Raw genomic sequence first — 24859 nt, 5'->3', positions numbered from 1 at the left:
GGGCAGTTAATTACAGCTGAAATGTATCACTGTCTAGAGTAGAGCCGTCATCGTTCCATAACTGCATAATTAAGTAATCACAAAATGAGTTCCTATTATGAACAAACATTTTTCTCATGTACAATATATATATCATATTATAATATACTATTTTATACTATATTATATAGTATTTATATTGAACATAAGTCCAGGTATCATGGCAATGTCTTTTAGTGGTCTTCTATATTGAAGAAACTGCCCTAATCACTTGTAACATGCAAAGCTTGGAAGAACCAGATATTCATTATAAATAGCACAATTTTATATGCATCTTCTGCCATCCTAAAGTCAAACAGAACACTCAAGTCTGTTCTTTGTTTTCCCTATATATTTGACAAAAGCTGTATACTGTACATTCATAGTGGGATCCCAGCCCTCTATACCATCTGCAAGAGGGATCAGGTTACCACTTTCCACTGGAGTAAACATTCTAATATTTAATGTAGTAATCGTGCAAACACTTGTTCCTTCAGCAGTTCAGGACTTGATACAATTCTTTCAATCTCTCTGAAAGGTTTCTTGCTAGCGCATTTTGTAGTCATTAGATACTGATGCTTCGCATAGCTGTCCTTTAAAATCCAAGTCTACAGTGAAATCCAGGTCACGCTGTAAAAGATTTAAATGTAAATGTAAGCAAGACCATAAATCCAGTGTATGAATTCAGTTATTGCTCAGTTTGAAAAGACCTGCAGTCTTAAGAGTTACATACTGTGGTTTCTAACTTCTTTTGTTTTTAATGTCTCTAGCATTGAAAAAGCAGGATGTAAGAAGTATAACAGTATTCATCATGCAATCTTTGTCTAGGATATATTGTAGTCTGCTCAAGACTGCTTTCCTGTCCTGGTTACAACTAAAAGATTTCTGAGATGCTGTGCTATCATAAGTATTCTATAATAATTTTCTAAAAGCTTATCCCATTGAGTAAAGGGCCTTCAGGCTATCAGTTATTCCAGAACAGATTTGGTAAACCTCCCATTGTAGACTAGCCTCTAGTCATTCTTTTTCTTATAATTCCATGTTTTTTGAAAATAGGGACTACATAGTCTCACAAAATGAAGATGTCTCCTTACAGGCTTTTGGAAGACTTCATGTTTCAGAAGAACAAAGTGCTAAGAAATCATTTTTAATCTAAGAGTATTGAGCTAGTCTGTCTTGTGATAACTATTAGAAGATTTTAATTTTAGTACCTGCATTAGGGTGTTGTGCGAACAAATCTGAATTTTATTTTTCCCTCAAGAGAGAAGGGCAATGAACTGATTCACTGAATGCAAAAGAAAATGTTTCTGTTCCCTCCAAAACAACATTAAAGTGGGAATCACACTGTTCTCCTGTATTGTCACAGCAAGGGGTAAGCTTCAGGAGTGAATGTGATTGTTTTGATGCTAGGCTTAATTTGTGTTTAATTCTTCCCAAGTATCAACACTTTTGTGAAAACAATATACAGTATAGTTTTGGTACAAAAATAGGACAAGTAATTCAATAAAAGAGGGTGATGGAATGTTAAGATTCACTGCAGTCAATGAATGCAATATTCCAACAATCACGATGATAGCGTGAATGGATTATTATCATGCTATATTAACGGCTCTGTGTGGTAACTGTACTAACAGAAAATGAGATTTCACTAAAGGGTTTTGGCAGAAAATGATATCACTGTTTCTCACAGAAGAGATACTTCTCAAATCTTGTTTTTCTATACAGGCAGGGTTTGTCCATCAGACTATGTCCCATAGTCTCCTTATAAGACAAAAGAAGCCCTAAATCATGACATCAGCCCATAGCAGACAAATTGAGGACGTTCTCGGTCATCATAGTGTGATATCTATCATGTTTTGGTTTTGGTCTTGAACAAAACATCAATAGTTTCTATGGACAGCCACAATTTTGAAATAACCATAGTGGGTTTGAATAGTGAGTTCATACAGAAGTTCAACTGAAATCTGTTACTTAATTTCCTGAAAAGTGAATTCTTGGGTACTGAGTGGAAAATCTGGCTCTAAATATAGGGTTTACTCTTGATCATTCTAAACTGGCAGGGGGCTCTTATTGCTGATTTTAGTGACAGTATGAAGAGACTCTTGCCTGCTTTTTTCACAAAATATGAACCTAGATGATTTCAGAGGGCAGCTGTCTTGGTGATGTAGCTGGACGATTTCTTCCTTCTCTTGCTAGCTGGTTTGCAAGCTGACTTTTGTAATGTTAGCACTACATTATCATTGCTGTTACCAGCTTTGGTGGAGCTATGAATACAGTTTTTACTAGTATATACGAATTTAGTGTCTCTAGCATGCTCATTGTTTTACTTATATACATTATATTTACTGTTGATTATCATTTGTTATCATTAGAGTTGGAAATAGAAGCAGTGATGCCAACTTACCACATTTTTTGCATTTGGTTTCATGGATATTGTCCCATAGATTTCTTCTCCTCGTCTCACAGTTAAATAGTCCTCTAAATAGAAGACAGTTTGCTTCCAGTGAGTATAGGGAGCATCAGGTGCTAGAAAACACATATGGGCATTATTTAAAGAAATTTTATCTTTGTCTTATAAATTCGAATTAAGACTTGCAAACAGTTGAAAAAAAGCCTTTCTTCTTATAGAATACTTTTAACTCATTTACAATATTAACAGTTGAACTTAAGCACGACAATAATAATAACACAATTCTATTGGCTGATAATGGGTTATCATCTAAGTTTTGCTGGAATATGTCAGTGTGATTACACTCAGCAAGAAGGATTCCATGAAGAATGTTAGTGAGCATGACAGGCACTTTCTTTATGCATTCCTATTAACTTACACACATTCAAGTTGGGAAAATATTTAACACTAAGTCATTTGAATGTCAGAAGTGTAAATTAATTCAAAAACAGTTAACAAAATCAAAGAAACATGCATAAAAAACTGCTAACCATGATGACACAGGTGAAACCTCTGATTCATGATGCTGCAAGAGTACAAAGCAGAGGTTTTCAAGAGAGCAGTTCTGGGAAAAGGGCATTTGAACCTGTTCTTAATTTTTTTTTTTAACAGCATATACTATGGCTGACTGACAGAGATGGATACTGGTCTAAATGAATTCCTAGTCTCACGTAGTAGAACCACTTTGATGCCCTTTAAGTTTAGAACTAAAAGATACTGTCTCCCACAGTATTCTTCTGGAGAAGCTGGCAGCCCATGGCTTGGACAGGTACACTCTTTGCTGGGTAAGGAGCTGGCTGGAGGGCCAGGCCCAGAGAGTAGTGGTGAATGGATTTAAATCCAACTGGTGTCTGGTCACAAGTGGTCCCCAGGGGTCGGTGCTGGGGCCTGTTCTTTTCAATAACTTTATTGATGACCTGGATGAGGGCACTGAGAGCACCCTCAGTAAGTTTGCAGATGACACCAAGCTGGCAGGAAGTGTCGATCTGCTTGGGGGTAGGAAGGCCCTACAGAGAGATCTGGACAGGCTAGATCTCTGGGCTGAAGCCAATGGGATGAGGTTCAATAAGACCAAGTGCCAGGTCCTGCACTTTGGCCACAACAACCCTAGGTAACACTACAGGCTTGGAGCAGAGTGGCTGGAAGACTGTGTGGAGGAAACGGACCTGGGGTATTGGTAAATGCTTGTCTAAGCATGAGCCAGCAGTGTGCCCAGGTGGCCAAGGCCAATGGCATCCTGGCTTGTATGAGAAATAGCGTTGCCAGTAGGAGTAGGGAAGTAATTGTCCCTCTTTACTCAGCACTGGTGAGGCCTCACCTCGAGTACTGTGTCCAGTTTTGGGCCCCTCACTGCAGGAAAGACATTGAGACCCTGGAGTGTGTTCAGAGGAGGGTGATGAAGCTGGTGAGGGGTCTGGAGCACAAGCCTTATGAGGAGCGGCTGAGGGAGCTGGGATTGTTCAGTCTGGAGAAGAGGAGGATCAGGGGAGACCTTATCATTCTCTACAATTACCTGAAGGGAGGTTGTAGTGAGCTGGGGTTGGCCTCTTCTCTTTTGTAACTAGTGACAGGACGAGGGGGAATGGCCTCAAGTTGCACCAGGGGAGATTTAGGCTGGACATTAGGAAATACTACTTTTCTGAAAGAGTGGTCAGGTGCTGGAATGGGCTGCCCAGGGAGGTGGTTGAGTCACTGTCCCTGGAGGTGTTCAAGAAACATTTAGATATAGTGCTGAGAGACATGGTTTAGTGGGGTTATTGGTGGTAGGTGGATGGTTGGACTGGATGATCTTGTAGGTCTTTTCCAACCTAGAAAATTCTATGATTCTATGATTCTAAGATAAATTTTGCCAAGCGCTTGTCTTAGTTATATCTGGCGTTCCTTTGCACAAGTGTTTCAATTAATTTACTTTATTGTGTGTTTAGAATTGAATGCTCACTTTGGTTTGTCTTCATTTTATATTTGTCTTCAGGACTGAGCACACACTATTCAACTATTTTGTATTTGGATTTTTTTCCCCCCAAAATTCCATTGCTGCTCATTATATTTGGAAGAGAACAAAAATACTATAAACCCTGAGGATGGCAGCACAAACTTTGCAACCATACTTCAAAACTTCCAATATTACCCTACTTGTGGTTCAGAAAAGCTTGCCTTTTCAAGTTAGAGAGACCTGAAACAGATTATCCAAAATTTGGAACTCTCACCTGTTCTCAGAATACTACATTGCAGAAATGAAGTTAATAACCTCAAAGAGAGGTGACAATGTTAAATCATCATCTAGGTTAGTAGAAAGAAGTGACTACCTCCAAAGAAAGGTGATCTTGTCATAAAATAGGTGAGAAAAACTGCCCTTTAACTTGTTTCAGTATAGGAGGATCTAAATGATATTGCATACAGTTGGCTCCAAACTTCAGGGCAGTTAAAGAGAGAGAAGTTCAATGCCACTCTGACAACACCTACGTAAAGCTGCAATCAGCACCTGCTTGTGACAGGATTCCTATTTGAATGACTATTTCAAGCGTATTTTTGAATGATGTATCCAACATTTCCCTTTTGCTTGTTAATGTATTACTCTAGAGTAGGAAATCTTGGGAAAAAATATTATATTTTTTATTCTTCCTTGGGCATTAGTCTGTTTGACTAATTAATTCACAGACGTTTTTCTATTGTGTAGGCTGGCTGGTCAGGAATTACTTCGTTTAATTCATACACTACACCTCTAAACTTTAATTGAATGGTACTGTTTGTTTTAATTGTTGTTTCTCTTCTGCTATTCTAATTTTTCTGTTTTACGTATTTGTTTTCATCTCTGATTTAAATACAGATGCTCAAGCAGTCCCTAGTGAATTTTCACTGGTAACTTTTGCCTGTCATTGGTCAGTGATACCTATTACAGTGTGAGAATTACTACAGTATAGTGGTTTTATAGAATGACCTGGTAAATGTATTTGATTAAAAATATAAGAATACCAGGTACCAAATAATATCACCCACATGGTTATACTTCTAGAGTAAAATAAAAGTTTTGACTCTCAGTGAAGAGCTGGAAGCTCCTGTAAGGGGAAAAAAAAAAAGAGATATTTCTAAAAACATTTATTTCACATAAGATTCCATTTACACCGGTGGTGCCAGTAACAACCAGCAACTATTGTTTATTGTTCTTGTCATTAAAGCAGTTACAAGATTTTTACATTTCTTGCAACATTGACACTGGCAAACCATTCCTCATAGGAATGGAATTATTCCTGTAAGTATGTGCTCACCCAGGGAAGTTAGAGTTTCATGTATGGATTGATTGAGCCAATTTACATATGAATCACACACATATTACTTATGTGTGTGAATCATATGTGATTATGTTTTTGAAAAACTGATGATTTTGTTCTAGATTCTGAGACAAGCAAAAACCATTAGTTGAGTTTCAGATTTCATGGAAGCTGGGACCCAAAACTGCTATCTCTCACAGAAGCAACAATCTCCTGTTTTATCCAATAAACTTGATACAGGATTAAGATATAACTGCTGATTAGCACGAACCCCTGGATTATAATTCTTTCTGAACTGTAAGCTTGGTAGCTATTGTGAAATACTGCCACTGCTTTTGCAGAATTCCTACAATTGTCCTTTCTCCATCCTGATCACCTCCTTCAAAGTGATGATAGTTTTTCTCACTGAAATGAAAATTTATTGTTACAGTAAACCCTCATGTACCATCTGACCAGTAGTACTGACAAGAAGATTGAAACAGAAACAGAAACAGATTACCTGTAGAAAATCCCATCTTCTTGTGGCACTTTGTAAATTCAATATTAAAATAGGTGACCAGTGCATGAATGTAATCATTACGCTGAATTTGGAGGCAGAATGCTGAAGTAAATGCCAGTTCTTCAGTCTTCACTGTATAGATATCCACTTCCTGTTTTGAAGAGAATGAATTAAGTATTTAGATTCAGACATCTGTGACTAAGGTAATTGTTAAGGTGGTGTACTTAAGCATTTTTTTTTTAATGATCAGCAACCAAGACAACTGGCAATCATTTATACTGCAAGAAATTCATGGTACATTTGAATATATTAAATCATCAGCAAGTGATCCAGTTACCTGACTGAGTTGACTATATAGTAAGAGAGGCCAGTCATAGAAGAGAGCGTGCCCTTGGGAATGGCAGGGAGGAGTGACGGGAGCTGGAGGAAATTAAGGTAAAATGGTGCTTTGACAAATAGAGGTACAATGGATGTTGAAATGGAGATATGTTACCCAATTTTAAGATTTTTCCTCTCTGGTACAGTCAGCATAAGGAAAGACAGTAGTTTTTTGTGGGTCTTTTTTTTTTAAAATAAAAATAAACTTCTGATTTGTTTGAGCATTTCTGGGAGGGAATATTCTGCGACTATGTCATGTTAAGCAGTCAAAACATCTGAGTCATTACGGGGGGCTGCTTTTTGCTGATTATGTTTTCTAATCTTGTGTCAGACAAAGATTTCTAATTAGCATGCACAGAGATTTTACACTTCAACTATACAAAAGCAAAATCTGTAAATTGTTCTAGGTCTTGATTGCGGTAGTTTGGAGCAATGATGAGTCTACAAGATTGCTTATTTCTATTGATATTTAAATCACACTTTTCAAGGCTTAAACTTTTTTTTATATTGATCTAATTTTCCCAGGTAGGTATTGCTTTTATCAGGCATGCTTCCAAGACTGATACTTATGATAGGGATGTTACTAAGTCTGAAATATTATCAATTACATTCCAATGCTATGGAAAAACTTTCCTATCAATTTACTTTCTCATATTCTCCTAAATGTATCTAGTTTCACTGTCCTTGTCAGGGCATATTTAGCAGGAGATCTCAAAATATTTTGATTTCTGTTATAAGGAAAATCAGTTTCAACAACAAAATCATCCATGCTATCCATAAATATTTTGTAGGCAGAAATCCAAAATTCCTCTACTGCATCAACATAAACTATGAATCATATCATTGATCTCACCAGAATTACTTCAGACTTACACTTCAGTAATGGAGAGCAGAGATTAGAATGTCCATGCAGAATAGAGGGATCTTTTGGTAATTATACTTTATAACCTAAGAGAACTGTGCAAAAATAAACATTAAAAATACAACCATATTTCAGTTACTAGACTCTCTGTGTGGACCACATACCATATATTTCTGATAAACTGAAAACTCACGGTGAGATGATTTAAGCAAGTTATTGTTTTGGTCTATCTGATTTGAAACATTGTTAAAAAAATAATCTAACTGTAATGGAAATGATTCTATTACATTGCTATGTAACCATGACTCACTACAGCTTTTGTCTGAAAAGTGGATTTGTTACCCAGTATGCAGTGAATCAATTCCTACACAATCAGGAGAGATATTGTTCTTTATTTAGGCCTAGGTGCCAGTGGAAGTTTCCACAATCAAGCACAATAATGCAAGTTTCTTCACCATGTTTGTACATTAAATTCCCAAATATTCTATCTATCCAATAGAGAAGAAACATCTAATACCTACATATTCATAAGGCTAAGCAATCATGATACTTCATCCCCTTTTGGCTAATTTCCTGGCTGTGCACTTGCATGGGGTCATTGGGCGGTCATGCGTGACCCTTGGTAGTTGTTCAGAGAATGTTTCCCTTACTCTTTTTATTTTTACATGGCTACCTAAGAACAAGCTGAACAGTTCTCTGCTTGCCAGTATTACAAGGAGAACAATTGTCTTTGATTAATCAGATAACATCAATGGTAAGACACTGATTTAGTATAAGAAGTACTTGATAAAAGAATTTTATGTTCATATTGATGAAACATAGACAATACCCCCTTCCTTACAAGGGAAGATTATATGTATCTCCCCCCTTAGAAAGTTTAGAAATGTCTACCTGCTATTACAGCTATAAGGATCCTTGCTTATAAGTGGTCATTTAGAGCTGGGATAGCCTTCAAACAGCCAGCTCCACCCCTACAGTCCCCCCCTCCAAAAAACCAAACAAACGACAAAGAAAAAAAACAACTACAAACTACATCAGGAATAAGAATTTCTGAAATATGCTGAAGCAGACTGCAAAATTTACTGTAATTTTTGGTGGCTTTTTAGTGATATCACTATGGGGAAATTGTGAACAAAGTGCAATGGATTAAGCCCATAGATGAGTATGTAGCTTCTCTCTGAGCTGTAATGGCTCTTCAGGGTAAAGTGGTTAAAAACCACTAGGAAATACTTGAATTAAAGAAGTCATTGGAAATGTTTCAAAAATATTGACGTGCTGGGTAAAATTGTTTCACTTTTGAAGGGTATTTTAAGAACAGAAACCTGCTTTTTAGTTATTTTTTTAAATTAGTATGCAGGATATTAAACTTTTTAGGGGGTTAATTAGTATTGTTTTGAACCTGGCTTGATCCCTGTTTTGGTGATCCTCTTATTCTGTCAGGTATATATTCTTCTATTAAACTGCACAGTTCATTGAACATTACTTAATTACAGCTAACAGTTTAGGGGATAAATGCTTTGAGTAAAATAAGTAGAAAAGTTGTGATTTACCACATCTCATTTTAAATAGCTTAATGGAAAAATGAGTAAATAATGGTCATAGTTAACCAGAGAATCAAAAGGAACTGAGTCTTTGGGATATGTGAGCAAACTTTTGGCTTCATCGACCTGATTCTGCTACTGGTATTGAAGCAGAATGCCTTATTCATGTGAGTAGTCTCACATAAGGAGGTTTCTTGCACATAGGAGGAATATTAGAGCTTTCATGTGTTGCTGTAGCCACAGACTCTTAACCTGGTTTTGTGAACAGAGAGTAGTGACCATTCTGTCTTTTATGTAGGGCACATGTTAATTTCTGTCTGCAAGTGTTGGGACTGGGAGAGCGCAGCAACGTTCTGGATAAGGCTAAGAATTAAGAATATATACAAAAATCAGGTTCCAATTCTGATTTCATGTTCTAGAGTAAGCTAGAGCTATTTCATCAGAGCCATGCAATTCAGAAACTGCAAACAGAAATAATTTTCTCTTTCTCTCAGCAGCTTGCCACTGGTAATTTTCAACCTCTATTTACAAGAAAGTAAGGTGATTAGAATTCGTATTTAATACACCATGTCTCTATCCAGTATTTGCACATGTATAATTGTAAGTGTTTAAGTTACAGTTTGACAACCATTTATTGAAGTAGTCCAATGAGTACAGAGTCACAAGGAGCATCTCACTTTGAGGCATTCCATAACATGTATTGCTTAATTTAGCTGACAGCTAAGCATGTGCAACATAGCAATTTAAACTATTTTTAAACTAATTTGAACTAATTTAAAACTTTCTAGAAATTTCTATCTTATTGTGATAGTATTCTACCATGATGGCTTCTGTAGCTAGTTAGAAGCATACAAAGATATTAGTAAAGCAAAAGCAGCAGATCTCCAAAGAATCCTACAGTTAGATGTAAACATTCATAGTTAGATATATTTGGAATTACCAAACCTTTATTAAACAGGCATTGGTCACCACTTGCTTTGGATCTACTATGTCCACCAAAGGCTCCTTCATGGCAACATCCCTAATACAGGTCATGTCAAAGCCGTACACATTCTCCCACCCTGTCAATGCAAATGGATGTGTCAAAAATCAGCAGTAATAATATAGATATTTTTTTGCTTCTCAAAGCATATTTCCTTTGAAAGTATTTCTATGATCAGCTGATTTGTTCTCATTAACTCTTTGCTGAGTGCCACAACTGTCTATGTCATTGCTGCTATTTTATAGATAGTGCAGTTGTGGCAAAATAAACATTGATGTACATCTTTTAACAAGTGGCCTGTATTTTTGGAAGCCCCCACCCTAAAACTGTGTTATATGAGACCTGATGATTTTCAGAGTTCTAGATATCTGGGAGTATTGCTCAAAATCATATAACATGTCAGACTGAGACCTGGAAACGACCTTCAAGAGTATTCTGTCCTTTCCTATTCATTTGGGATAGTATTTCCTTAATTTTGTAGGTTGTTATTCACTCAGCTGTTTTTATGTATGCTCTTTCAAGAAGCAAATTACTGACAGGAGATCCATGTGTGTTTCAGCATTTGGGAGATTCAAGATTTAATCTGCATTTACATCATGACACAAAGCAAAATATCCTTCCTCTAAACTACTTTAAATCCATGCTGATCTCCAGCATTTAAACTTCTGATTGTGCCAACAAATACCTTTTGCTGAGTGTTTTTGTTTTTTAGCTTGAATTAATATTAACACAGGGAAAAGTAAACTGGCTCTGCTTTTAAGGTTGATTCACAAAATGAAAACTTCAAAAAACATGAAATATTATTCTTATTAATCACTCAAATCAAGTTCCATTCAGCAGTCTATCTGAAAGTTTAAAAACAATGTCATAAACTTGAGCATTACAGCCTGTGTTGAGTAGAAGGCTGGCTAGAAAAATCCAGTGAATATTTATAAATTATATATTTATTTTTTGAACAAGTGTCAAATACACTGACTTTTTTTTTCTTCTCCCTTCCCAGAACATAGCATGGCGTTCCGAGTAGATTATGAGTAAAGGAACTTCAGATTTTATTTAGAGAAGCCAAACATTTTTATATGATTTCTCAGACAAGATTACCGAGGAAACTTTGAGGAAAAAAATTCTTTTGATTTACTTCAGCCTACATGAAATGTCATTGAGTGTATACTACAGTGTATGCTAGAAACTTGTCAAAGGAGTTAAGATATAAAAGTATATGTTTTACATTTTGCAGCAAATAAGACTGATTGACTATAGTAGTCCCCTGTGGCATTACAAGTTTGAGACATTAGAAGTTTTTTATAAGTCTTATATTTTATTACTTCACTTGATATCTTTTGAGTGTACTTTGAAAAACTCAGCCCTCCAGCTCACATGAAGGCAAGACTTTCTCCTCCATCTTAAGAGAGAAAAAAGAGGAAAAACTGAAATGTAAGATACCATCGAGGAGTTACAAACTGAAAATAGACAAGATGGCAGTGCAGCTATGAGTGAGATGGAAATAACTAAAGAAGTTACAGAGTAAACACTGGAAGTATAAAAAGTGAGGGGAATCAGGTGAAATCAGGAAAGAAAGTGTCTTAAAGAAAAACAACATTTTAGAAGAGAAAATAAAACCTGAAGATTTTCAGAGTATTAAAAAAAAGAGCTAAATCCAGATGCATTTTCTGAGAAAAGAATAAAGCTCAAAGCTTAGAAAGGAAGGAGTTCAAAAGAAAAGTGAAATAAAGGAGTTTTTAACCCAAAATGTCTTTGAATCTTTTACAGAATGGATGCCACATGCATCCTTCTGGGTCTGTAGATTTTGTAATGAATTTAACTGTCAAGGTCACCACAAAAGAAGAAAAACCTAGACAGTGCTTGAGGAATTGATAAAATTTTGCCTGACACCTACAGAAACATTTTCTTCACTGCCTTATTGCACTGGGATTGCGTTTGACCCAAGATGGCTTTGGCATATTCATTGTAGTTCTATGTATTGAAACCGAATTTGATTAGGAAAACACTCAACTTCTTTTTCTAGAGTAATTTTAGAGGATAAGGAGGAATTAGGCATTTTCTTTGGTAGGAGGACTGGACCCACAAATTTTGCTGAAACTTTTGTATGTATCTTTAATTAACAGAGCTGCTTAGGAATTTTTGTGATCTCCACCCCCCTTCCACAACAGAAAATGACTTAAAGTGAAATTGACAAACTCTAAAAAGTAAATAAATAAGAGATAAAAAGAAAAAAAGTGGGAAAAAAAAAAGCAATGTAGAATTTGTTCCTTTAATCAAAACTATTATGACCAAATAAATCCAAAACTTGGGAGATCTGGGGGACTATAAATTGAACATGAATTAGGATTATGAAACAGTGGTGATAAAAGTGAACCACATACTCAAATATGAGGTATTTCCAGGAAAAATGTGTTCAAGGTAACAAGAGACAACAGATGCAAATTTCAGAAAGGAAAATTCTGGTGGAATGTTCATAAACTTGTTTACTTTTGAAGGTTCTTCAGCATTAACACAACAGCTTAGAGAAGATAAGGAATTCTCATCTCTGAACTCTGCAGGACTCGGTTCTGAACGACCTGATTTCATTCTGAAATCTAGTTAACTCTAGTTTGCTTTGAGTTGGAAGCTGAACAAGATAACCTCTACAGGTCAATTACAGCACAAGTTATTCAATGAAACCTAAGGGGAAAAAATTAAACATAAGTGTCAGGTCACTTTTATGCATCCATGAAGTAAAAGCAAAAAACTTTGGTGTTTTTCACATTAAAATAAATTGAATATTCTGATCCTTATTTTTCATTTAAAAATTCTCATATGAAGTGTTTTAAAAAGCATGATATGTTTTTTCATCCTGACAAGTTATTAGTGAGATGTAATTTCGACACATATTTCTTAACCTTTACAGTTCAAATGCATCATGTTAATTTTTCTGTTGTTATTCTTATTTAAAACAAACAAACAAAAACCAGCACCTGAACGACAATAATTCTCTTTTTGGTAGTGTTCACTAACAAGTGAGTTATGGTTTTAAACAAAAGGGGGCAGATTTAGCTTAGATGTTAGTAAGAAATTCTTTACTATGGGTGTAATGAAGCACTGGAAGATGTTGCCCAGAGAAGTCGTACTTGTAAATGTCCCATTCCTGGAAGTGTTAAAGGCCAAGCTGGATGAGTTTTTAAGCAGTGTGGTCTAGAGTAAGCAACCCTTTCCATGGCAGGGGAGTTAGAACTAGATGATATTTAAGGTTCCTTCAAACTCAGACTATTCTGTGATTCTAATTTTATGACAGTTATGTGGGATGATATTTATGAAATCAACAATGAAACTAAATCTCCTAAAATAAACATTTTAAAATAGATGTAGAGTTATCAGTATAACTGTAAACGTTGTATTATTCATGTATCAGTCCTTCACACACTTTAAATTACTGCAAGTTTTCTTAATTTTTCATCAGACTAGAATTTTCTTAGTTTTTGTTTGTACTGGAATTCTGCCCTGGCTAGTATGAATTCATGGCTTTTGCAAAATGTTGTCAGTGAAGAGATTACAGCAGGCCACTATAAGTCAAATATTTTAGGTAAATAACAGTAGAAAAGGGTGGTTTTTAGGCATGTACTCACAGTGAATTTTGAAGTCCTTGTACTGTCTGTCTTCAATTGCTACCACGTACAAAGCAGCTCGGTCTGGAAACATTAGCCCTCCTGGTTTCTGTTGATGAATTGTGGGGAAATGGATCTCGTAATCTATTCACCTGACAAAGACATCACATTTTGAACTGCACATACAAAAAACAGACAAGCACCCCTTGCATGCCTTTTCTGTTTTACTTCAGATTGTCACATCAGCTTTAATCTCAGCAAATCTTGCAGCCTGTAGCAATGCTATTAGAGAGCGTCTATATGAATTTCGCCAACAGGCAATGAAAACCAAATCTCTTTTACTCAGAATCTTTTTGTTAATTTTTCCATTAAAGCCTATGAAATTGTACTGGAGATGTAACTGTCTCTTGTTATGAGGACAGTAGGAGAAGGAAGGCTTGTAGTCAGAAAATAAGTGTTGATTGTTTCAGAGAGGAGCATAACATGCAGGGCACCTACCAGCCATTTATCTCGTGCGAAGATGACTGTGTTTAACATTGACTCATAGAAAAGACAATAACCCATCCACTCGCTGATAATGATGTCTACTTTATCCACAGGTAATTCAACTTCTTCCACTTTACCTTTAAATATTGTGATTACTGAAAAAAAGAATCCAAAGAAATATATTTCACGTAATAAAACATCTGACTTCCTTGCTAGTGAATGTCAGGTTGACCTTTTCAATATCATTCTCTTCTTGATCGCCTTCACATTAGGAATGATCTCATGAGACTCAGGTGACTTTTTACATTATTTTAAAGCTCTCTGCAACAAGTACAATAAACATAACTTTTAGCATCAGTATAGAAGGAAAAAAACACCACCAAACTAATAAAACACATATATAAAAAAACAAAAGAAAAATAATCTTACCCAGTTACCTGTATGATCTCATTTTTCATGCCCTAATGAATTTAGTTTTCTAGATTATTAACAAAGTAATGCAAAAAATTAAGGTGACTAACTAGAAAATACTCTAGAGAGCAAGCTGGCTGGGTTGGTTAGCAAGGCTTTAAACTAGATACAATGGAGGAAGGGGGTGTACTGGGTGACAGAGAAGAATGTGCGAATGCTGTCATTTTGGGAGGCAGTAGGGGAAAACCCCAGATTTGTCCTGGAGGTATTAGGGAGGGCTCCTCCAAGAAGGCAACGAGGCCAATAGCCAAACTGAAGTACCTCTATACCAATATATGCAGAGTGGGAAATAAACAGGAGGAGTTAGAAACTGTGGCACAATTGGGAAAGTATGACCTAATTGCTATCACAGAAACATGGTGGGATGAATCCCATGATTGGAATACTTGGATTGAGGGCTACAGGCTTTTCAGTAGGGATAGACAGGGTAGGAGGGGTGGGGGAGTTGCTCTCTATGCTAGGAAGTGGATAGATTGCGAAGAGCTGTGTCTGAGAAACAGCCACGATCAGGTTGAGAGCTTGTGGGTTAAAATCAAGGATTCGGTCCAGTAAAGGGCATCTAGTGGTTGTGGTCTGCTCTAGGCCACCTGATCAGGAGGAGCCTGCTGATGATGCCTTCTTGCTTCAGCTGCAGAAAATGTTGTGCTTGCAGGCTCTTGTCCTGATGGGGGATTTCAACCACCTGGATATCTGCTGGGATAGTGGCACGGTGGGTGGTAGACAATCTAGGAGATTCCTGGAGTCTGCTGAGGATAAATTCCTAGTCCAGGTATTAGATAGACTGACTCAAGGTGAAGCCCTACTGGAACTGGTGCTCACTAGTGCAGAAGAAAGCATTAAAGAAATCAAGATTGGAGGCAGCTTGGACTGTAGTGACCATTCCCTGGTGGAGTTCGTGATCTTGAAGAATGCAAGCCTGGCAAAAAGCAGAATCAGGACCCTGAACTTCAGGAGAGGAAACTTCCGGCTGCTGAAGGAATTGCCAGATGGGATCCCCTGTGAAACTGTCCTCAAGGGCATGGATACAGAACAGAGCTGGCAGTTCTTTAAGGATGCCCTTCTGAGAGTGCAATGGCTCTCAATCCCCCAGGAGAAGAAGCTGGGCAGGGGAGGCAGGCAACCAACCTGGCTGAGCAAGGACCTGCAGCTTAAAGTGAGGGAAAAGAGGGAAATGTACAGGAAATGGAAGCAGAGTTATATAGCCTGGGAGGAATACAGGGGCTGTTGTGCATGTGTGTAGAGATACACTGAGGAAAGCCAAGGCACAGATAAGGCTGAATTTGGTGAGGGATGTGAAAGATAACAAGGGGTTTACAGGTATATAGGCAGGAGGAGACAGGCTGAATGGGAACTGCTGAGTCACAGCCTGATTGAACACCTGAAGGAAAGATCTAGTCAGCCCTGGAAGCACAGGTGAATTGCCGGAAGCCAGGCTCCACCCCTCTTAGGCCTCATTTAAGGGCTGACTGCCCTTTTTGGAGATCCCTCTTTGATGGAAGTTTTTCTCTGTGAACCCAGAATCTTCTGATATGGGTGAGTGATCTACTTCCTTTCCTTTGTAGCACCTTTCTATCATGCTGGTTCTTCCACCTCTTTTGTAACGCTTTTTCCATTGTGTTGATCTTTCCGATTGCTACATAGGCCAAGGAGAGTGTTCCTCCTCTGATAAAAGGTAATGGAGAGCTGGCATCCTCAGGCATAGAAAAAGCTGAGGTACTCGGTGAGTGTTTTGCCTTAGTCTTTACTGGTGTTCAGGCTTCCCATGTCTGACAGAACTCTGAACCTCTAGGTGTGGGTGAGAAGATCAGATTCTGTCCTACTGTAACAGTGGAACAAGTCCGAGAACTCCTCTTGCAATGGAATGTACGTAAGTTCATGGGGCCAGATGATATCCATCCCAGGGTTCTGAGAAAAACAGCTGATGTGGTTGCTAAGCTGTTCTCCATTGTATTCAAAAATTCATGGCTGTCCGGTAAAGTCCCTGGTGGCTGGAAAAAGGGAACACTACTCCCAGTTTTAAGAACAGTAGAAAGGAAGACTTGGAGAACTACAGGCCGGTGAGCCTCACCTCTGTGCCTGCAAAGATCATGGAGCAGATCCTCCTAGAAGACATGTCAAGGCACATATGAGACAAAGAGGTGATCTGAGACAGCCGTCACGGCTTCACCAAGGGCAGATCTTGCCTGACTGATCTGGTGGACTTCTATGATGGAGTGTCGACATTGGTGGATGGGAGAAGGGTGACGGGTGTCATCTACCTGGACTTCTCCGAAGCCTTTGTGTCCCTCACCACATCCTTCTCTCTAAATTGGAGAGGTATGGATTTGAAGGATGGACTGCTTGGTGGATTAAGAACTGGTTGGCTGGTTGCAGCCAGAGGGTTGTGATTAATGGTTCTGTGTCAGGGTGGAGGCCAGTCCCAAATGGTATCCCCCAAGGCTCAGTCTTGGGACCGGTGCTCTTCAACATCTTTATCAATGACGTAGATGATGGCATCGAGTGCACCCTCAGCAAGTTTGCAGATGACACCAAGCTGAGTGGTGCAGTCAATACACTGGAGGGAAGGGAAGCCATCCAGAGGGTCCTGGACAGGCTGGAGAAGTGGGCCCATGAGAACCTAATGAGGTTCAACAAGGCCAAATGCAAGGTGCTGCACTTGGACTGGGGCAATCCCAGGTATTTATACAAACTGGGGGAAGAAATCCTTGAGAGTAGCCCTGTGGAGAAGGACTTGTGAGTCCTGGTGGATGAGAAGCTGGACATCAGCCAGCAGTGTGTGCTTGCAGCCCAGAAGGCCAACTATATTCTGGGTTGCACTAAAAGAGGAGTGTCCAGCAGGGAGAGGGAGGTGGTGGCCCCCCTGTACTCAGCTCTTGTGAGGCCCCATCTGGAGTAGTGCGTCCAGGCCTGGGGCCCCCAGCACAAGAAAGGTGCAGAGCTCTTAGAATGGGTCAAGAGGAAGGCCACCGAGATGATCAGAGGGCTGGAGCACCTCTCCTGTGAAGCAAGGTTGAGGGAACTGGGCTTGTTTAGTTTGGAGAAGAGAAGGCTCCGGGGAGACCTCATTGTGGCCTTCCAGTACTTGGAGGGAGCATATAAACAGGAGGGGGAACTTGCTTACAGGAGTGGATAGTGAGAGGAGGAAGGGGAATGGTTTTACACTAAGACGGGGATGTTTAGGTTAGATGTTAAGAGGAAGTTTTTCACTCAGATGGTGGTTGTCTTAGTCTGAATCTTCTCTCTTGTTTAGATTGGATGGCTTTTCAGTTATCTAAAGGGATTCCTAGAAAACATTATTGTTGGATCTTGTCAGATATTTTTGTTAGCATATGAGTTTCAAGGACCTCAAAAGAGTTGAAAGAATATATGCAGCAGAATACCAAATCTTCAGTGACAATATACAACGCAACTCATTACATTAATGGCAATCAGTGAGGTAAACTACTTACGGTAGAGTATGGATGTTTCACTGCAAAAGCAGATCAACAAGCAATTAACAGAACTAGTTTATATTAGAGTAGATATTTACTTAAAGGAAAACTAAATATTGGTCCATATGTAGTTCAGCTGTAACAATCAATCTCCTGTTGGGTTCATCACACAATTTTCCAATCATTCTTCTATTTTTTTTTGTATATCTTCTATTTTCAAACACAATCTAAATTCTTTAGAAAAATAATTTTTAGCTTGTGTTTGTCTGCTATTCCTTGCAGGGTGGCAAAGTCTGGTGGTTTTGTATTTTGCTAGTTTGTTACCTTGAGAAGGTAACAGATGCACTTTAAATTCAGGAATAAAAATGTGAGAAGGGAAAATTTTACTTCCATTTAATAATGGACAGCATGACTGTGTAACTCTTAATGTCTCGCAATTTTTATTGGTGGTAAACATTATTGCTGAAAGTAGTCAACATTTAGCCTGGGAGAAAGTAAGGTACTTTTATTTAGCTATAACTAGGTAAGCTGTTTAGCAATTTTTAGAACTTAGCCTAGGAAAAATGAGGTTCCATTTTTTTTCAAAAATACATGTAATATTAGTCATACACTAACCAGATACAGCTATTATATTTTCATAGTAAACAAAAACAGACTGGTCCTCTAAGAAGTTTGGAAGTTCTCATTCAGATGGATAAATGAAGTGTGAGACTGGATGAGAATACAGTTTCCTCCTTGTTTCCATTTGTTTAACTTCTTCCTTTACAGTTTTTGCAGATCAATGTTGATTGGTTGATATGTTGCAGACTCTTCATGTTTATATGCTCCTGTCATGAATTGAATTCTCTTTAGTTCACATTTTTTCCTGAGAACATTCACTGCCACAATTATTTGAGTGATATTAGCACTGTTAACACCTGCCAGTGTGACACAGTTGCAGACTTTGAAGCCATCTGCTCATGCTGAGAACAGCCATAGTGTGAATAGTTCCTCCCACCTCCCTTTACTTTGAAACATCTTCATAAAGCACCACATGAGGGCAAACTGTGCTGTCCCCAGCTGTATTATATCTGTTCTCGAAACAGTAGTTCTTCTCTTGGCTTAGCCCTTTTTAATTATGCTGTGTATTAACAGGCAATTAGGTAGAAGAAAGGAAAAATTGCCATAAGCAATAAGATCCTTTGACTCAGTACCTGCTCACATTAATTTAAATGTGAATGTATGTCAGTGTAAATTGTAAATCAGCCAGTCTCCTGCCACAGCAGAGCAGTCTCATTTTTCAAGGACTTGTTCCTATTTAAATGAGAATTTGTCCCTGGAAAAAGTACAGAGACTAACCTCTGGAGCACACTGGACCCTTTTTGGAGCCATTCAAACTCACGAGGTAGTGAAATAAATCTGACAATGGCGTGACCTACTAGATGACAGTGCTAGCATAAGGTAAGCCAGAAATAAGAGTATGAAGGAAAGGAAAAGAGATGGGGGACTCCTTCCTAAGATGACCTTAGTTTTTCCTCATTTCATTGCGGCCTTACAACCTTGAACTATACGGGAGTTACTTCAGCAAAGAGAAAGTATTTTTTATAATAATTTCAGTCTGACTGACAAATGCAATGATTCTTGGGATGTCCATCCAGTCCACAGAGGATCAAGCCAAATTATTTGTAAGGGAGAACTACAGAGCCACAAATGATATTAGGTCTGCATCTATCACCAAATCTCAGGTGTATCTGCCTGTGAACTGAAACATTGTTCCTTTATGCTTTTCCCACAAAGGAAGTTTATGTTGGTAACATGTTCTTCAGAAATAAATCTAAAAATATATTTGATCTTGTATTCTGAAGTCAAAGACAAATAATTGAAGTATGGAGGAGATCTGAAAAGTCAATTGCACTGTAGTTTAGATTTTCTAACATTCCACTGACTTTCATAATGGACTCACCCCAGGCTCTTGCTCTGAGCATCAGACATTTTTTTCAAAACTCATTATTTTCTACAATAATTATGCATATATTAAAATAAGTGAAACAGGAATTTTTGTATATATGTTTGTGTGTATATAAAGGTCAATTCTTTCTAGATATTGACAATTCTATCAGAGTTGTTGACAATTTAAAACTCTTACTGTTAACTTCTGAAACTACCTATTTATTCACTTATAAAGTCCCTTCATGTGCAGTTCCTGGTGTTGGAAATCCAGACAAATACAAATGAATTTTTGGAAGGCTAGTGTGTACTATTTTGTGAAATGCCTTTCTAGGAACCCATCTGCTCTGCACTAAGGGTGTGGGCTAATCAAGCTGTGGTGTTGACATTGTTTCAGTGCCTTCTCCATCTTGTGGAGGAGATTATTTTCCGGTACTTCACTTCCTTCTTTCTGTGAACTAGCAGCTATGTACACTGGCTGCCTATTATGATCCATATCACTGCAATGTTCTTTCTGGTTATTTTTTGGTGCGTTTCTTTTCTTCCCCCACATCATTCAAATACACATGCTGTATGAGAAACTCTCTTTCCAAACATCTACTGTTGTATAGAAGCTGCCAGTGACAGCAATAGAAATTAAGGCAGATCTAAAACAGAACAGAAAACTAGTTCTGAATTTGCACTTGCACAGCACCAGGACAGACACAGCTAAGAGAAAGGGAAAATGATACAGTCCAACTAAATGTGACCTGTGTTGTTCTGCAGCAAATCCAACCTGTCTGAAAAGAGTGCTTTTAAACAAGAACTGTTTCACAGCTTCACTTTAAAAAAAAAAAAAAAAAAAAAAAGGCAGCCTGACTTCTTCAGGTTTCACAAAGATATCTTTTTGAGCTGTGATTTAAATTGAAGTATTTCCACATCTTTTGAAATTTTACAGTTTCTGCTCAGGAAAGAAAATTTCTCAGTGATACTGCTGTTTGGAAAATTAAATATATTGATTGGTATGTATGTATTTGAATATGTTTTTTTAAAAATACATTTTTGTGCAGTTGGAAGTCAGAAGAAACAGTATTAAGTCAGCATTGATTTGGAATACTTTTTGCTCAGAACATCATTTAAATTTGAATTTGAGTGTACGTGTGTATGTGTGTTGATTCTATTTAAGATATTAAGGTAGAACTGAAATGGCAGAATTGATCTGAAAGGGGAATTCTGTTGCTTGTTCAGCTCTACTATGCGACCTTTTAACTACTTTGCAAATCAACCTGCCATCTGTTACTTCTGTTGTCTGTGAGCCTAGAATTAAGTGTAGAAATAATTCCCCCTGTGAGGCGTTGCTCTAGTGTCTACAAAGAGCACTTGCATTAGTTTTGTATTTATAAATAATGAGAAATCATAATTTACATATAGACCACACAACATAAATCAACTAGAAAAAGTAAAAAAAAAAACCTCTTATTTCTCCTAAAAAAAAAATATTTATATATGCCTTACTGTTGTCCAAGTGGTTGGCCTTGATAATTTTTTCAGAGTAGTCAGATATACTTGAACACTCAATCTAGGAAAAAAAAAGAAGAGGAAGGGTAATTATGTGTTACTGACATCAGATATATGACTATATACAATCTAGTGAAGTCAGCAGAGCCTATACAAAGCATTCAATGACTGAGGAAGAGTAAATCAAATCTGTGTGTACAATATCATGATAAACTACATCTTGTATTTAAACTGAAGTCTGTATGAGTTAAACCGGCTCGTATGGAAAGGATTGTTTTCAAAAATTGCTAAAATGTGGAAAAAAGAGATCCTAACTACAGGGTTAGTTAATATATAATCAAATGTGTAACTTATTTTCATTACCTCAGATATTACCCTTCATTCAGAAACATCTCCTGAAGGGAATCAAATAGCATGATGGTACACTTCCTTGTATATTTTATTTTAAAATAGATTCAAGCTTTGTGAGTAATGTTCAAACCATGGAAGTAATGGTCTGTTTCCAAAACAACTGCTTTTAATTGTTAGAATCTATCCCAATGCATCTATCAAAAAACAATAAAGAAATTTTACACAAAGTAATTACTGAAACAATTGTATTTACGAACTATGCGTATCTACTTGATGATCTTTGAGGGCCTTTTCAACCCAAGCCATTCTATGATTCTACTTTTCTTTTTCTATGACCAATGCAGTGGAAATGCTAAGTCATGGCTCGAAACAGTGATTGAGCGCCTGGTAGGAAGGCAGGGGAGCTCAGGAGCATGCAATGCATCTGAGCAACCAGAAGGGGTGGAGCCAGGATCCACTTCTTCCCAGACCTCATTTAAGGGTTGGCAATGGAGGTGAGGGTCTCTCTCATTAGAGATCCCTGTGTACCTGAGGCCTTCTGAAAGAAGATTTCTTTCCTTTATTTCTGTGCCTTCTGCTGTTATATCTGCGGGATTAAATGGGATGGGTGGTGCCTGCGAGCACCAAGGAAGGAATCAGGGAGTCACGGCGGGTGGTGCCTGCGAGCACCTGGGAGGAGCAGGGGGGGTCACGGGTATATGGGGCGGTCGCGTGTACGGGTATAAGTAGCCTTGTTGCACAGCATTAAATTGGCATTTTGGCGCTACATACCGTGTATGTGTCCCGTATGCCCCTGCACGCGGAGGTGCAGACGGAAGGGAAGCCTTAGTACGTTGTCGTAGACAACAATTGGTGACCCCGATGTGATAAGATGGAGCGCGGAGAGGCGCTTGGAGCGCAGGGGTGCTCGAGAAGGAGCGCGGAGGGGCGCTTGGAGCGCAGGGGCGCTCGAGGGGGAGCACGGAGAGGTGCTCGGAGCGCAGGGGCGCTCGACAGTGTACTCCAGTATGTCTTCGTCGCTGGAGAGGATGGTGAGTATGCTGAAGGGGATGGCAGCACAGGCAGGCTGCGAAGTGCATAAAAAGGACCTAATGCCGCTGTTTAAATGGATTTTGCGGCGTGGTCTGGCGACTGACCCTTCTCATTGTTTGAGTAAGGGTGTCCTTGATAAAGTGGGGGAGGAGTTATTCGGGGGGGCATGCGAAGGGGATAAGGAGACACAGCAACTGCTACCTGCATATGGGTCGCTTGTTAAACTCTTTCAGATGGTTAAAACAGACAGAGAAGTCTGGCAAGCAGCATACGCGCTGTTGCATTCGGACTCGGGGAAGAAAGGGGAAGATAAGGGGAAGATGGAGACAGAGGGAGTTGAATCAGAGATAAAGACCTTGGAAAATGCCTCATGAACAGAGGGGAATAGTTGTGATGAGAACGATCTGGGAGGTACTAAAGAAAAGAAAGAAGGGGGAGTTCCTCCTCTGTATGTACCCGGGGGTGCCATGCCTTCGGCGCCGCCCCTGGGGTATATGCGGTGGGGTCACTATCCGTCGGGTGGGGTGTGGGGGATTACTGCTGGGGGAATGGCCCGTTTCCCTGGCACCCCTTCGGGAAATGAACCATCGAAAGAAAAAGAGAAGGGGACCCCACTGTTCGCTATTCCACCCCCATATAACACTCAGGAGGTGCTGGCTGAGTTGAAAGCACTGGAGAGGGTTCGAGCTCCCCCAACTTCATCGTCCTCGGATTCCTCACTGTCTGACTCGGAGGACGATCAGGGCGGGGAGGACTCTGCTGCAAGGGACCTAAGGGAAGTGTGTAAGGCTATGAAGAGGGCAATTGAGAAGAAAAAGCGGACCCCAGAGAAGAAGGTTAAACGGGTGGGATTTCAGCTTCTGGGGTATAGGGAAGCAGTGGAACGATGGATGGTTAAAGCAAAGCAATGTGTTCTTGAGGACTGCACTTTTTCACCTCAAGATGCTCCTAGTCAGTTGTGCTACCCAGATGTAGCCCATGCAGGTGGGCACAGGGAATGGCAGCCGTTAGATTTCAAGTTGCTATTGCAGTTAAAAGGGGCCCTTTCCGAGGGGGTATCATGGGTCCGGCTGCCCAAATGTTTCTGGACATGATTAGCATGGGTGGTCCACTTATTTTTGATTGGAGACAACGTGCTCGAGCTTGTTTGTTCCCTGCCCAAGTGCCCGTTTGGGAGACTCTCCTCCGAGACAAGGCGGAGCGGCAATTATTACAGGCTCGGGACGATCCAAATCACCCACTACACGGAGCCCGAATAGAGATGCTTATAGGGCAGGGGCCCTGGTTGGCTCCTGAGGATCAGGTCAGGCTGCCTGTAGCAGTGCTGATGACAGCTGCAAGCATAGGGAGGAGTGCGTTTGAAAAAATGCGTTCAATTCTTTCGGGTTCGCCAAGCTATCTTCATATAAGGCAAAAACAAGGAGAACACTTTGGCTTTTTTGCTAACAGAGTGCGAACAGCAATTGCTGCAAGCGCACTCCCTGCTGAAGCTCAGGATGCGGTCTTGCGAGAATGTCTGCGCTCTGGGGCTTTGCCAGCATTCAGGGCAGCGCTTGCGGCCTTGCCTGGTTCTGCACGTGTGGGGGAGTTAATACAAAGAGGCTGTGAACTGGCTTGTGCTGATGAGGTACAGCCGCTGACTGCAGCACTTCAAGCCTTTGCTTTGCAACAGCAAGGTCACGGCAGCTGATTCAAATGTGGGAGGCTGGGACACAGAGCTAAGGATTGCAGAACCGAGAGGGCTGCAAGAAGCAAAACTCCTTTGAAATGCTGGGTGTGTGGGGGCTCCCACATGGCTTGTCAGTGCCCATACAGACATCAGGGGGGAGTGGGGAAACCACCTGGCTGGGACAACACAGGGGTCCGAGTTCCGGCCTCAAGCCTGGACCCCAGGAGCCAATGTTCCAGCGCGAGCATGGGGAGCCCCATGGCTCGGTTCAGATCACGAACACGATTAAAAACAAAAGCAGGGAAACTGGGAGCATCCTTGGTATCCGCTGTGCCACTCACAACGCCAGCGACACAGGGCATCTGGGTTGCGGGTATGGGAGCTTTAGAACAGGGATAT

At 39.4% G+C, this 24859-nt stretch overlaps 1 protein-coding gene and 1 long non-coding RNA gene across 2 annotated transcripts in view; one reads left to right on the top strand and one right to left on the bottom strand.

The window, feature by feature from the left end:
- Window positions 1-208: 208 nt before the first annotated feature.
- The window catches only part of LOC110391246 (protein arginine N-methyltransferase 8), a 45710-nt gene continuing 21059 nt past the window's right edge, over window positions 209-24859 (bottom strand). Inside the window, exons 5-11 of the mRNA XM_021383058.1 lie at window positions 21406-21469; window positions 14096-14238; window positions 13619-13706; window positions 9962-10077; window positions 6236-6386; window positions 2423-2544; window positions 209-648 (exon numbers count right to left, since the gene is read on the bottom strand). Of these exons, the coding sequence (XP_021238733.1) occupies window positions 565-648; window positions 2423-2544; window positions 6236-6386; window positions 9962-10077; window positions 13619-13706; window positions 14096-14238; window positions 21406-21469 (768 nt within the window). The 3' untranslated portion in view covers window positions 209-564. The remainder of the gene's footprint in view (window positions 649-2422; window positions 2545-6235; window positions 6387-9961; window positions 10078-13618; window positions 13707-14095; window positions 14239-21405; window positions 21470-24859) is intronic.
- The window catches only part of LOC110391247, a 4846-nt gene continuing 2523 nt past the window's right edge, over window positions 22537-24859 (top strand). The window contains exon 1 of the long non-coding RNA XR_002434025.1: window positions 22537-22790. This is a non-coding gene — a long non-coding RNA (uncharacterized LOC110391247). The remainder of the gene's footprint in view (window positions 22791-24859) is intronic.

The sequence above is a fragment of the Numida meleagris genome, unplaced genomic scaffold, assembly GCF_002078875.1.
Source record: "Numida meleagris isolate 19003 breed g44 Domestic line unplaced genomic scaffold, NumMel1.0 unplaced_Scaffold329, whole genome shotgun sequence".
Lineage (NCBI taxonomy): Eukaryota > Metazoa > Chordata > Aves > Galliformes > Numididae > Numida > Numida meleagris.
Note: the sequence above shows the minus strand (reverse complement) of the source record. Positions and strands in the feature narration are given on the sequence as shown.